Source organism: Protopterus annectens, chromosome 11.part0 (genome assembly GCF_019279795.1).
Source record: "Protopterus annectens isolate FY-2018-M chromosome 11.part0, PAN1.0, whole genome shotgun sequence".
In the NCBI taxonomy this organism is placed as follows: domain Eukaryota; kingdom Metazoa; phylum Chordata; order Ceratodontiformes; family Protopteridae; genus Protopterus; species Protopterus annectens.
The window spans coordinates 275,428,396-275,442,236 of record NC_056745.1 but is presented as its reverse complement, the minus strand read 5'-3'; the positions used below and the strand labels follow the sequence as shown (position 1 = coordinate 275,442,236).

Sequence of the window (13,841 nt, the reverse complement as noted above, 5' to 3'; positions counted from 1 at the left end):
TTCATCAAATAAGAACATAGTTTGATCTTCTCTATGTTGATCACTGTTTTATGATGCAGAGTCTAAGTATATTTTTGTTCATTTCATTTAGCTCACTTGTTAAATTAATCTTTCCTTTCTGAATGTCTAGTTTTAGTTTATCACTTATTTGGAATTGCAATGCGTTTTTGTCCCATTGCTTTTTCTTGTTACTGAACCATGTTAATGCTTTGCCATATAAAAATGACTTCAAGGAGTCCTACATATATATATATATATATATATATATATATATATATATATATATATATATATATATATATAAATCAGACACATCTTCAGTGATATTTATATCTAAAAATGTTTGTATCTCTTTACCATAAAATTCTTTAAAATCCTTTAAATTTATGTATGATGGTATTCTAGTTACTGTTATTCTTTGTTTTGTGTTCAAGTCCATATCAAAAGTAATTGCATTGTGGTCTGACAATGGACACGCAACTACTTTGACTTTATCTAACATTGTAGTTAGGTCTCTTGATATGTACACTCTGTCTATTCTTGAGTGTTTACCATATTGATGACAATAGTGGATGAAAAATAATGTATTTGAGTCAGCATATTCATTAATGCCAACAAAAGTGTCAATGAAAAATCAGATAATACATTTGATATTGCTGTTTTCTTTTGTGTGCTTTTTGCATTAGTGTCACAATCTTTCATTATAAAATTAAAGTCTCCTGCTATAATTATATTCCCTGTAGCATGCTGGACAATGTCTTCTAAATGTTGCTTGGCCACTTTAACACCTAGTCCAGGTATCCAATAAATATTTACTGGTGTATATATCTTCCCATTTATGGATATCATTGCTAAACAAAACATCCATGATTTGTCATATGTATTTATAACTTTGGGCATTAAGATTGAGTTTTTCCAGAAAACTGCTACTCTTCTCCTTTTTTATTTATGACAACTTACTAATACTGTATAGCTATTTATGTTAATGTTATGTATGTCTTCTTGTACAAGGTGTGTCTCCTGTAAAAAATAATCTGTGCATTAAACATTTTCAGATATTATAAAAGATTCCCCCTTTTACAGCCATTATTCAAACCATTTACATTAAGATAAATACATTTCACAGGCTACTGCTCAATTTGCTACTCATGTGTACCTACATTACTACAGAGCAAACATATTTAACTAAAGAGAATGACTTGTTCTTATCTGATGTGGCAATATAATTATAACTCAGACACCCAGTAAGAAAGGGCTAAACAATAAAATATTAAAAATTGAGATAAAAAGCAAGCTAAACCTCCCATGGGGAAACAAACCCCACCCCTGAACAGACTATCCATTCAAGTACATCCTCTAACACCCCCTTCCAAGAGTCATTTCTTCAGCCCAACTATCTAATCTCTTTTTTAACAGAAAGTAGCTTACTATTTATTTTAGTCTTTTCACAGAATATACTTTCCTTAACAATGTACAAGTTTAAACTCAAGTGAGTACTTTAAACAACGACATATAACTATACTGTTCATACTATTTAGTATTAAGACAATGTAATTTACAATGACATACAATATTTACTTGTATTATTTAATAATTGTCATTTAATAAAACTTACCCTACTAAGAATTAACTATTACTTTGTCATTCAGATTTATCTAGAAAAACGATATATAGGTATAGTCTTATATAATTGAATGACAAAGATCTTTTTCTATAACTGAACCCAGTGAAGCTATCAGTGTTATAGTGAGAAATAGCTGTACCTGCTTCACATCATTTATTTTAGTTTATTTTATAATCTACTTAAAGCAAATATTACACTATTTAAAGTTAAATCAAATATACTGTGTCGCTTTAATGTATTTACTAATTTGTTTGTTAATCTCTCATTACTTTTGATTAGGTTCAATTACTATATTTTTACTTAAGTAAATATCCCTTTAAGAAGGTGTGCAAAATTCAAACAGCTCATGTCTGACCTTTAACCCGAGTGCTTACATCATGCCTGGGCCGTTTACTTTTGTTTAGAAGCACTCAAGTTTGCAAAGGATTTTAAGCTTCTGAATAGACTAACATTGTAATTTTCCATCTTGAGAACATGAAAATAAGTGTTTTAGCTAGCAACCTTGGCAGGAAGCAGAGATATAACTAAATAACAAATCTGAACACTTTTAAATGTGTCTCGAGCTCGTTGAGTGTTTAACAGTTTTCCCTCCTTCTATAGGACTGTTTGTGCAGTACAACCATACTTTGTGCACTTAAGAGTTTGCAGTCACAAAATGAATTTCCTTGCTGTTAAATGATATATATTAAATCTCAACTCCACACAGAAAAAAGTACCCATTTTCATGTTTCAAATGCACATACACCAACCATTAATGTAATTCAAACCATGAGACATTTAAAAGGAAACATAGAACTTCTTGAGATTTCTATAGTAATTCTATATGTCAAAATAAACAGTTAAAGATATTCATTTAACTTCCTTTTTTAGAAGTTGCTAAAAACACTCTATATTTATACTATATTAAAATATACATTATGATGCATTACTTGGAAGACATCTGATTTTCTTTTAGTCTCTTTCTTTTCGTTTGTAAGATAGTTTGGAACTTTAGCATTAAAACAAACTATCAATGGCTATAAGCAGATAAAGTATTGTCTGTACTTCTGAGTATTGTAGTATCAGTATCTGCTTTTTTTAGAGGTATTAGTTATATGTAAAGTGCTATTTCAAATATTATCAGCATGTCAAGTCAATAACAATGAAAGCAAAAGAACAAGACAAAATGTCTTTACTTTTTTCCTTTTTGCGTTGAAGTCTTTGATTAAAAGGCATCATTGTTGTTATACACACAAGGTAGTTTTGAAAAATTATCATTCAACTAAGATGTAGTTCCTTTAGAGTGAGATGAGTGTGAAATAAAGGGAGAGACTACAAGAAACACTTATTTAATAGTTGTCATTTGGTTTCTTCTTCTTTTAGTCTACTTTTTTCCAGTCATTCTTTTCTGCTCAACGCTTTAGGGAAAACCCACTCCAGTCCATTTGTTTTGTTTGGTCTAAATTTTATTAGATGTTAAAAAAGACACTGCTGCATCCAATGTATCAAACGTTTTGGCACTTTAAGGAAAGAAGATTTTAAGCCTTGAAGGAAACAATAAATGCACTTTGAATTTTCTCTTTTTCAATTATTTTATTAATGGGAACAATTATTTTCTTTTAGAGATTACTTCTGATGAGCAGTTATTGTCAAATTGTTATTATATTGTCTTTAAAATTAACAGGTGAATTTGACCATGCAATTCTCAATACTAATTCGTTATACTGGGAAGAAAGGAGTCTTACTATTACTGACATTGGACTTTTATTAACATTGTTAGACGACGAAGGAACTTCTAACAACCTAATGGCTCTTTCTACTCCATAAGAAAGAGACTCAGGTAAATTCTAAATGCTTGGAAGCCAGGATGTGAGGGAATTTACCATATCGTCTCTTCAGTCTTTTCTGGTAATCCATACATACGCAGATTATTTGGACCTATTTTCAAGGTCATTTACTTTGTTTAATAGAAAAGTATTTTTTGAGAGAAAATCAAGCTGAAGTGTTTGTTCAGTAAGTCTGCCTTTCATATAATTTTATGTCTCTTCCATACCAGCAATCTGAGTCTTATGCTGCATTATTAATTCTTGTAACTGCTCCATTTGTTTTGTACATTTTTCTTAAAGGAATCAAGTTTGTCTGTTTTATCAAACTTCAAAAATAGATCCTGCATAGAGGACAATAAAGATTGCATTTCCTTCTTCATTGACTGGCACTGTGAAGTGCTCTTTGAATAGATCATTTTGAGGAGACAAAGCCCTTTCTGGTTAAATTTTGACAGAAAAATTAAAGAATTAAGACAAAATAAGCCAATGGGCATACCTTCGTTGAAGGTTGTGTGTTAGCCCCGGCAACTCAGCACTTAAAAATCAACTGCCAATCATTAGCGGACCGGAGTTCCGCTGTGGCGACCCCTAACCAAAAGCCGAAAGCACAACAACAACTCTCATTTCTTCCTACAAATCCTGGTATTTTATGACTTTATGCCTCTCTGTGCATAAGAAACTGCAATCACAAAGTCTAGCAATTTCAATGATCAATGCTACTTTTGTCTTCGTTTCATGAACTACTATATCTGGTTTCTTGCATCTATTTTTGAACTGTTAGTAATGGGTGATCCCAACTGATATACACTTCATTTTCCAGAATATTTTGTGGCTCATGTTACCAGTGCTTTTCAGCTACTTCAGTCCTGTAATATTTGCATAATCCCCAATGCAACAGTCTTGCCACATTATTATGCCTTTCACTATACATGCCCTCTACTATTAGTGTATCACACCCAGCAAAGAGATGTGCAGCTGTTTACAAAACCTGCATTGTCTGTTTCTCAGAATTGTTTAATGGACTTTGTAAACCAACTTGTACATAGTTCACTATCCTGGGCTGCCAATATTAATTTTTTTTTTTGGTTTAAATTCACCTCCCCTTGACCATTCCTGCATCAGATCCTGATCGATATGAGGTTGCTCCATTAGTTTTCTGTACTTGCAACTATATTTATGCCTTTTCCACATTTCTTGCCTTCTAATCTGATCCTTCACCTTATGTACTTTTTGTTTTTTGGCACATTCAGTTGCTGCCTGATTTTTGTCTGCTTCTGATTTGATTTCCATTCCTACTTGACACCAATATACTTCTGCTAACTTAGATCCTGGTCTGTTCTGATACTGTGCATTGTTTTTATCACCAATGTGTTTTAAGAAATGTAGTGGCTGACTGTCTGCCATTTCAGTTTCGTTTTTGGTTTCAAGCTGAGTTTGCTGATTATGGGGTTGTAAAGGTTTAAATTACATTTATGGAAGTCTACAGTTTTGACAGGGAATAAGGTAAGTTGAGAGATTATTTTTTTTAGTGAGGTACAGAAAGAGGGGATTGAAAGTTATGACAGAGTGCATGAGAGCTAGGAAGTTTGATGGGTGAGAACTAGGGGGAAGGACAGAGTGGATACTAATGAGTATATCATGAGTACAGAGACAATGAATGGTTTGGTGAGTTGGTTTATGTGAGGAATGAGCTTGAATGAGTCTGTGTTCGTGCTGGGAGAACATCTTGGTGTACAGGCTTGGAAATCTATTATATCTATTATATAAATTATGTAGGAGCCTCTGATGTGTTTGTTGCATGAATTTAAAGTGCAGTGGATACAGTTTGGCTGAGTTGGAAAATAGTGTGGTAGTGGGTTAGCAGTTAATGCTTAGAAATGTGAGAATATGCACCAACTTCAGCCTGTGAGTTTTGAGAGGAGTGCAACATTTAGTAGGATATCTGAGATAAGGGTAGGTGCTTGTTTGAATTTATTGTGTGGCTTTTAGAGGCTGGCCAGATAAATGAGATGTGATGAAGTGAAACAGAAAGGTTAGTTAAAAAATGCAGCATACTGCAAGAAAGCCCACTCTTGAAGACATATAGAGGAACTTAAGTATTTTGTAACCTAGCCTCAGGGAGTCAGAAAAGCTTTTCTACTGCCTGGTGCACTCAAGAGGACTGGAATATTGACAAGTGAGATGAAAAGGCGAGGGTTGTAAGTCCCACTGTAATAGTAATACACTTTCCAACCACACCTATTCCAAGCCTTAGACTCCTTATTTGGTGGCAAGGTAGAGAATACAGTGGTCTCTGGTAAGTATGCTGGCCTAGTGAGCTCACACAGGAGTTGGCTCAGGATGCTTAGTCATGAACTCATTCAAGTCACTTCTTTCAACTGGAGGCTTGCCCAGAATGCCCATCTCTTTGAGGCCACAGGTACATAGTGCTGTGCTTCCAGACTGCTAGAATGCCAATTTTTATTAGCCCTATCCTTAAACGTATGACTTTGGCTGTAACTGAATTGCAATGGACAGCCATTTTAACAATGGCTGATCTGCCACAGTGCCTGGGTCATGGCTGAAAAAGTTCTTTGGACCAGTCCACCTATTCAGTTATTAATAATTAGATAAAATAAATAAAGGATGGTCAAGCCTATGTCCTTAGAGTCTTTGTGGAAAGGCTGCTAATGAGATATGGGACCACTCAAGGCACATACCCATTAATCCAAGTGAAGGTGTTTCAACTGCTGTAGTCCTCCTAGTAGCAGGGTGGTCAGGAGTTTTTCTCTCTCTCTGCTAAGTCTGTGGGTGCTAGCGATGAACCACTTGTGCTCACAATTGTACAGTATGTTGTAATATTCCATTCCTAGCCCACACAAGAACATGTTTTACTGGTACAATTTTGGGATTGCAAGTTGATAACCACACATTGATAACCACACAGAACCTTTGTAAATTTTTTTTTTAGGCAATGAACATGGGAACTGTTCACTGTAGTGCATCCGATTAAAGATCCAAAATGCATGTGCAATAGAAAACAAAAAACAGAAGGCTCAGACAATAGGCACACTTCATAATGGTTCATAATGTCATAGTATATGTGCCCCTGAATATGGAAATTTCTAAGGAAAAAGCTGCTAAGCTGTGAATGGTGGACAAGATGAAACCAACTGCTGAAACACAAAGCAAGCCCCGCCCCCAATAGCAGATACTACTACACTTTTCGTTAAGTTTGTTACACTCAGTAATCTTGCCATTTTCAAATTCTAGATGACTGCATTTCTAAACACATTCTCAATGTCTGCTGGCTTATATCATATATGCAATGAAAGGCAACGAAGCTGTAAAGTGGGAGATTAAATTTTATATTTTAGTAATATGTATACTTATTTCTCCAGCAAGTTGAAATATTGTTTTAATGTGTTTATTTTACCTGAATTTTCTAGCTCGGTCAAAATGCGCAGGCCTTTTTTCTTGAGGACAGCTTAAAATACAAATGCAGTTTAGTATTAGTTAGCATTTATAGGCAAATTAAATAAATACATATCACAGTCCACAAACACAGAAAAAATTATATAAGTATACAGCTAAATATTTCTGAAATTATAAATATGTAAAGCAGATACGAGACTATGATTATCATTTGGTTATAAAGCAATGACTCACCATTTCGTGGTAGCTTAGAATATTATGTTTAACAGAATGGTCCCTGGAACATGTCTGTTTCGGAGAAAAAGATTAAAAATGCCAACTCTTTAGCAAGCAGCTTCTTAATGTTTAACAGGCCTAACTTTCTTTCATGTATAAATTCAGTACTACAGTGTCAACCTCAACCCTTACTACAATGGAGATAGAGAGAGATACTGCTGTTCACTTGCCACTTCAAGTACAATTGTGTGTGTGCAAGGTCCTTATCAAAACAAAAGATTTTCTTGGGAAGCTCCATGTAACAATAATCATAACCTTTAGGTTTACTGCCTGTGTTTCATCATCATGAACAGATTTTGTCCAAGTAGTGGCACATTCCCTGTGAGGAACTAATGCAGCTCTTTCCCATTTGCTTGGGTACAAATGTTGGCTGCGTGAGTATCCCTTACATATCTCCCATTATTCAACATTCTCTTCAGTTCTCCAAGCCTGCATGTCCTGTAGGAATAACTGCTTCTGCTAGGCATACAAGTATATACAGCACTCAAACATTACATACCCACATAAAACCAATATATCTGTATTTGCCTGAAAGTACAAAGTTTATTTTGTCATTTCTCCTTATCCAAACAAATGACTATTCTTAATATACTGTAATATTGTCTTAGATGACTTAATGTAGAGAGAAATAGTATTTGTTATATACAGTATAAAATATAAGAGATATAAAATATAAGTATAAGATATAAAAGAAAAACATTAGATAAAAGTGCAACAGAATATTTTTCTTATCCACTACAAATAATATGTTTACTAAAAGCAAAATAACATGTAAAACTGCTAAGTTTGATAATGTAAACTGCAGTAACTTACTTTCAGATGGAAGTGAAGGAAAGTACAGTTGTGTACACTTACCATAAATGTAGATGTTCGAGTGTATTCACTGTTGCAGTCATTACATTTGGGTAATCTGTTGGCAGGTTGCCGTCAGTCGGCCTGAATAACAAAGTTTTGGGTCCTCTGTCGGTTGCTGTCTCCTCTTCCATGACGTCAGGGGTATATAAAACATGCAGCCAATGCCATTTTATTCAGTTTTTCTTGCCCCAGATGTCAGGTGCCCCCCAAATGGGGAGCAAAAAAAAATATATATATATATATATATATATATATATATATATATATATATATATAAACAGCAATATATAAAAATGCACTTTTAGCAACATAAACTTTACCTTCATCTAAAAGCAAACACACCACAAAGGCTTTAGAGTATAGTGAAGGAAAGAGAAGTTATAGAAAAGGGAGATGATGGGTGGGTAACCCGGACTGCAACAGTGAATACACTAGAACATCAACATTTATAGTAAGTGTACACAACTGTACTATGTTTTTCGCGTTTCACTGTTGCAATAATTACATTTGGGTAGAATCCCAAAGCTATGGATTGGAGGATGGAACTAAATAGCATTAGGAGGACTATAAGGCCCTGCAGAACTGCAGTGGCAAAGCCTGCCCTGGATTTAGAGAAGAGAGGCAAATGATAATGCTTTGTGAAGGTATGAACAGAGCTCCAAGTAGCAGCTTCTAGAATGTCTTTGGTTGGAACTACTCTGAGAAAGGCTGCTGAGGTAGAGGCAGCTCGGGTGGAATGTGACCCGATTCCCTTGGGTACAGTTTTACCATGATGCAAGTAGCAGAAATGAATGCAGTGGCTTATCCACTTAGAAATAGTCTGCTTTGATATAGCCTTCCCCTCTGATCCTGAAGCAAATGCCACCAGTAGTTGCTCAGACTATCTTAGAGATATGGTCCTGTTTAAGTAGAATCTTAGTTGAATGTGTACGTCCAATGAATGCAGAATCCACTCCCCCTTGTTCTGCGGATTTGGGTAAAAAGTTGGCAGGTGGATAGTTTGGTTAAGAGCCACACTGGATACTACCTTAGGCATAAAGGAAGGATTGGTCCTGAGGGACACCCTGTCCGGGTAAAATGTAATAAAAGGCTCCACACAGCCATGAGAGCCTGTAGTTCTGAAACCCTTCTTGCTGAAGTGATTGCCAAAAGGAAAGCTGTTTTCCAAGAAAAAAACTTTATATCTGCAGTAGCTGCTGGTTCAAAAGGAGGCGGGGTGAGTTTTTCAGCACAAAATTGAGGTCCCATGCAGGAGTTGGTGATCTTCTGGGAGGCCTTAAATTTTTGGTCCCTCTAAGATACTGTTTTAGCAGAGGATGAGAAAAGATGGGAGGCTCCGTGTTGTAATGAGCCGAGATGGCAGAGGCATGGATTTTTATTGAAGAGAAGGATAGGCCCTTGTCAAGCATCTCAGTCAAGTATTGTAAAATCTGAGGGATACTTGGTTTTGCTGTGTCAGTTCCTTGTGCTTGGTTCCAAGCACAGATCTTTTCCATTTATTAGCATAAGATTTTCTAGTACTAGGCCTTCTGGCATCCAAAATGACATCCATAACAGATTTACTGAGAGGTGTTGTTTGAATAATTACATGATCGGCCATGCTGCAAGGTTCAGAGTTTGGAGCTGAGTGTGCAGAATTTGATTGTTCTGCTGAGACAGTAGATGAGGTATTTGAGGCAAGTTCCAAGGAGGGAGTTGAGACATATTCTTTATAGGTTCATAGGTTGGTACTGAGCTATCTGCCCGAAGGCATATATTAGCCCAGCCACGTTGTGCGGTATTCACTGCCCCTTTAGTAGTTCCCTAGACCCTTGTACTAGCAGCTAGTACCCTTTAGAATTGGGTACCAGTGCTGGCGAGGCCAGTCCGGAGCAATTAGGATCATTTTTGTTTTTTTCCTGTCTGGCCTTTAGTAAGACCTTGGAGAGAAGAGGCAGAGGGGGAAAGGCGTAGACTGATAGATTTTTCCAGCTGAAGGATAGGGCATCCACTTTCCATGCTTGTCTGTGATAAGTCCTTGTGCAGAACTTGTCCAGTTGATAATTTTGGGGGAGGCAAATAGATCTATGTCTGGGCTCCTCCATTTCTGTGTTACCATGCTGAAGACTTGTGGATCCAGTCTCCACTCGTGCGGGTCCATAAGATTTCTGCTTAGGTCGTCTGCCAGAGTATTTTGTTTTCCTGGCAGGAATTGAGCTTGAAGATGTACTTGGTAAGTCAAGGCTGTGCTCCACAATGCCATGGCTAATCTGGAAAGGAAGTAGGAATGTGTACCCCCCTGCTTGTTTATGTACCACATAACCGTGGTATTGTCCGTCTTTATCAGTAGTTATCCTGGATGAAGTAAGTCCTTGAAGGGTGCCAGGGCATTCTGAACAGCTAGCATCTCTTTCTGGTTGATATGCAGATGCATTTGTTTTGGGCTCCATATGCCCTGAATGCATCTCCCCGCCAGGTGGGCCCACCAAGCATAGTCTGATGCATCTGTAGTTAGGGTTTGGGTGGCATAGGGTAGAATGAATGACAGTCCCTTGTATTGGTGGCATGTTTCTGCCCACCAAAGAAACTCCTGCTGTAGGCAGGGAATGAGAGGAATCATTGTTTCCAGACTGTGACAGTGTTGACTCCATAAACCTTTTAGGTACCACTGAAGTTTCCTCATATGCAGTCTTGCATATGGAATTAGTAGAATGCAGGATGCCATGAACCCCAAAGTCTGCAGAATTTGTCTTGCAGATAACTGGGTTTTTGTTGCCATCTGTTTGAAGTATATAGTCAGTTGCCTTTGTTTGTCTGGCGTAAGGTAAGCCATCTGGGCAATTGTATTCAAGCTTGCACCCAGGAATGTAATTTTTTGAGAGGGTACCAGTTGTGATTTCTTTTCATTTATTCTGTACCCTAGGCATGTTAGAAGCCTTTTTACAAACGCCAGATGTTGAAGAAGAATGTCCTTGTTTTCTGCTTGAATGAGAGTGTTGTCCAAGTAAGGATAAATCTGTATGCTTCTTTGTCTGCAAAATGCAATTACTGGTGTCAGGCACTTTGGCTTATCTACTGCGCCCAGGGTCTTTACAAAGGGCAGTGCAGAGAATTGGTAATGCACAAAACCTGCCTTGAAGTGGAGGTATCTTCTGCACGATTCTCTTATTGGGATATGCAGGTATGCCTCTTAAGTCTAGAGTCACTAACCAAGCGTTCTTGCCCAGCATAGGCAGTAGCTGCTGTAAAGTCAGCATTTTGAATTTTGGAATGTCCAAGAATGTGTTCAAAATCAATAAGTCCAGTATTGGATGCCAGGCATCATCTTTTCTGGGTACCAGGAACAGCCTTGAATAAAAACCTTGTCCCTTTTCCTGTTCTGGTACTGGCTGAATAGCCCCCATATCCATGAGGGACGTAGCTTGTTTCTGAGCCTCTGCCCATTGATTTTGTGGCAGATCTGGCCAACCGTTTGGAATTTGCAAAGTATGGACATGAAATCTGTACCCTGGGATACTATGTTTAATACCCATTTGTCCTGGGTAATTAACTGCCAATTTTGAGCATGAAGTACTAATTTCCCCCTCATGGGGGCTGCCAGAAGATAAGTGCTTGGTGATGGTAGAGGTAAGACTGTATGGTTGTGCTTTGTTTCCTCCAGATTTGGAGGTGGAGGCACCCCATTGCTTTGACCTGTAAGAACCCTGTGATTGGTATCTAGAGCCTTTTGAGCCCCTGGATTTGCTTTGAGAGGCTCTGTTGGACACAGGAAAGGACCAATATTTAGTAGGCCAGTGCCTACTGAATCTGGGAGCTGCACTTGCAAGAAATCTTTTACAGTTTGCATAGATTTAGCTTTGTCTTCCATTTTCTTTAAAACCTCTTCTGCCTTATTACCAAACAGAATATCATGCTGTAAAGGGGCATCCAGCTTTAACATGATCAGGCAGATTTTTCTCCTTGAACCAGGCATGCCTTCTAATCACAGATCCAGTAACTGCGGCCCTGCAAGAGGCCTCCAAGGAATCAAAACCACATTGCAAAGTATGCTTTTCAACCTGTTCTGCTGCATGCAACAATTCCTGTAATTCTTTATTTTCCACACAATCAGAAATCAACATCTTTTTCTGTTTCAACAGGCCCATAACATGCTGTTGATATTTAAGCATATGAAACTGGCAGTTTAAGGCCCTAATTGCCAAGGTTGCAGATGTATAAAACCTTCTTTCCCCATCTATCCAGCACCCTGGAATCTCTAGCAGAGAGGGTAGGATTTTTGGCTGTAGAAGCCTTTACACCTCTGGTACCCTGTGAGATAGTTTCAGGATCAGCAGCAGGAATTTTGAATAGAAATTTGTGGGAGTCAGGAACCCTGTAATATCTGTCTGGCTTACTAGGAGCCGGAAGTAGGGAATCAGGAGCCATGCTTGATTCCGAAAATACATCAACAATGTCTAATACAGGAGGTATAGCCAAAGGCCTATGCTGAGGAAGAAGGAAATCCCTAAGCCTCTTTTTAGATTCAGAAAAATCTTGACTCTCCCAATGAAAATGTTCCCTTAAAGTATGCAAGGTTTCTCCAAAATGATCCTCAGGAGGAGATGCAGATGGGATGGATTCTTCGGCATCTGAATCCTCATAGGGTGGTATAGAAAATTCCTGATCAGAAGAGGAATCAGAAGAAATAGAAACCTGATCTGAAGATTCATAATCAGTGTCTTGCCTCGGCCTCTTAGCGGGGGTTGGGAACCCCTGATCAAGGTAATTAAGTCCTCAGACATTTTGATCATCTGTTTTTTAGGCATAGGGGCCTGAGCACGTGGCTCATGCGTCGGTTTTTTAGACTTAGAAACTGTTTTTGATCTTGTTTTTGAATTTGGCATCAGTTTTATATAGAAATTTTGAGGCTTGAAAACACCCTCAGAAGCCGGTGCCTGCTCATCCAAGGAAGAGACATCCATGGATTCAATACTCTGAGAATCTCGCGGCATACCGGACTCCGCTTGGGTCTCGGTAGAAGCCTGTGACTCAAAAGTTGCGGGTATCAGGGGCTGCAAAAGTGCCTGAGTACCGGCGACTGGCTTAGGAGAAGCTTCGTCGTCGGTTTTGGACCTCGACGGTTTGTCTCTGTCTTTTTCTTTGCGTTTTTTGTGAACTCCGGTAGTCGGATTGCTAACCGACAACATTTCAGGGTAATTAAATCTGGATCCAAAATATTTTTTCAGCAAAAATATAGCGACACTTAATAGTGCGTTGGTTAAATCTAGCACAAAACTGACAGCAAGGCACATTATGATTTGGGCCTAGGCAAGGAATACAGTACAAATGAAAATCCTTATGAGGTATTTGCTTCCCACAATTAATGCAATTATTAACTTTTACTGACATCGGTTAGGAGCAAGAAAAAGTTTCCCCAACGGGATACTTAGCTTTAGTTGAAGACTTTGGTTCTGAAACACGAATGCGAAAATTTCAGGAGTCGGACGACTGGCACTTGCGAACTGCTTCTGCTTCGGGCACCGCGCAGTAAGAAAGACTGAATCAAATGGCATCGGCTGCATGTTTTATACCCCTGACGACCTGACGTCATGGAAGAGAAGACAGCAACCGACGCAGGACCCAAGACTGTTATTCAGGCCGACTGAGGGCAACCTACCAGCAGATTACCCGAATGTAATAACTGCAACAGTGAAACACGAAGAACATCATAGCATTCTACCAATCAGCAGTAGCAAGAGGAAAGAGATGTAGCTTTAATGTCTGGCATAAAGGAAGGCCCATCCTCCGATATCTCAAACTTCCGACCCACTGCTACACTATCCCCTATCCCCCAAAACCTAGAAAAATGTGTCCAAAAACAACTTGTTACCTTCTAAATAACAAAATCC

The 13,841-nt window shown here is 37.9% G+C and overlaps 1 protein-coding gene across 4 annotated transcripts in view; it reads right to left on the bottom strand.

Annotated features, from left to right (window-relative positions):
* The window catches only part of NUP37 (nucleoporin 37), a 1,368,290-nt gene that overhangs the window by 50,869 nt on the left and 1,303,580 nt on the right, over window positions 1-13,841 (bottom strand). For all 4 annotated transcript variants that reach the window (XM_044087745.1, XM_044087744.1, XM_044087747.1 and 1 more), the window contains one exon: window positions 6,845-6,895. In XM_044087745.1, coding sequence (XP_043943680.1) covers window positions 6,845-6,895 — 51 coding nt within the window. The remainder of the gene's footprint in view (window positions 1-6,844; window positions 6,896-13,841) is intronic.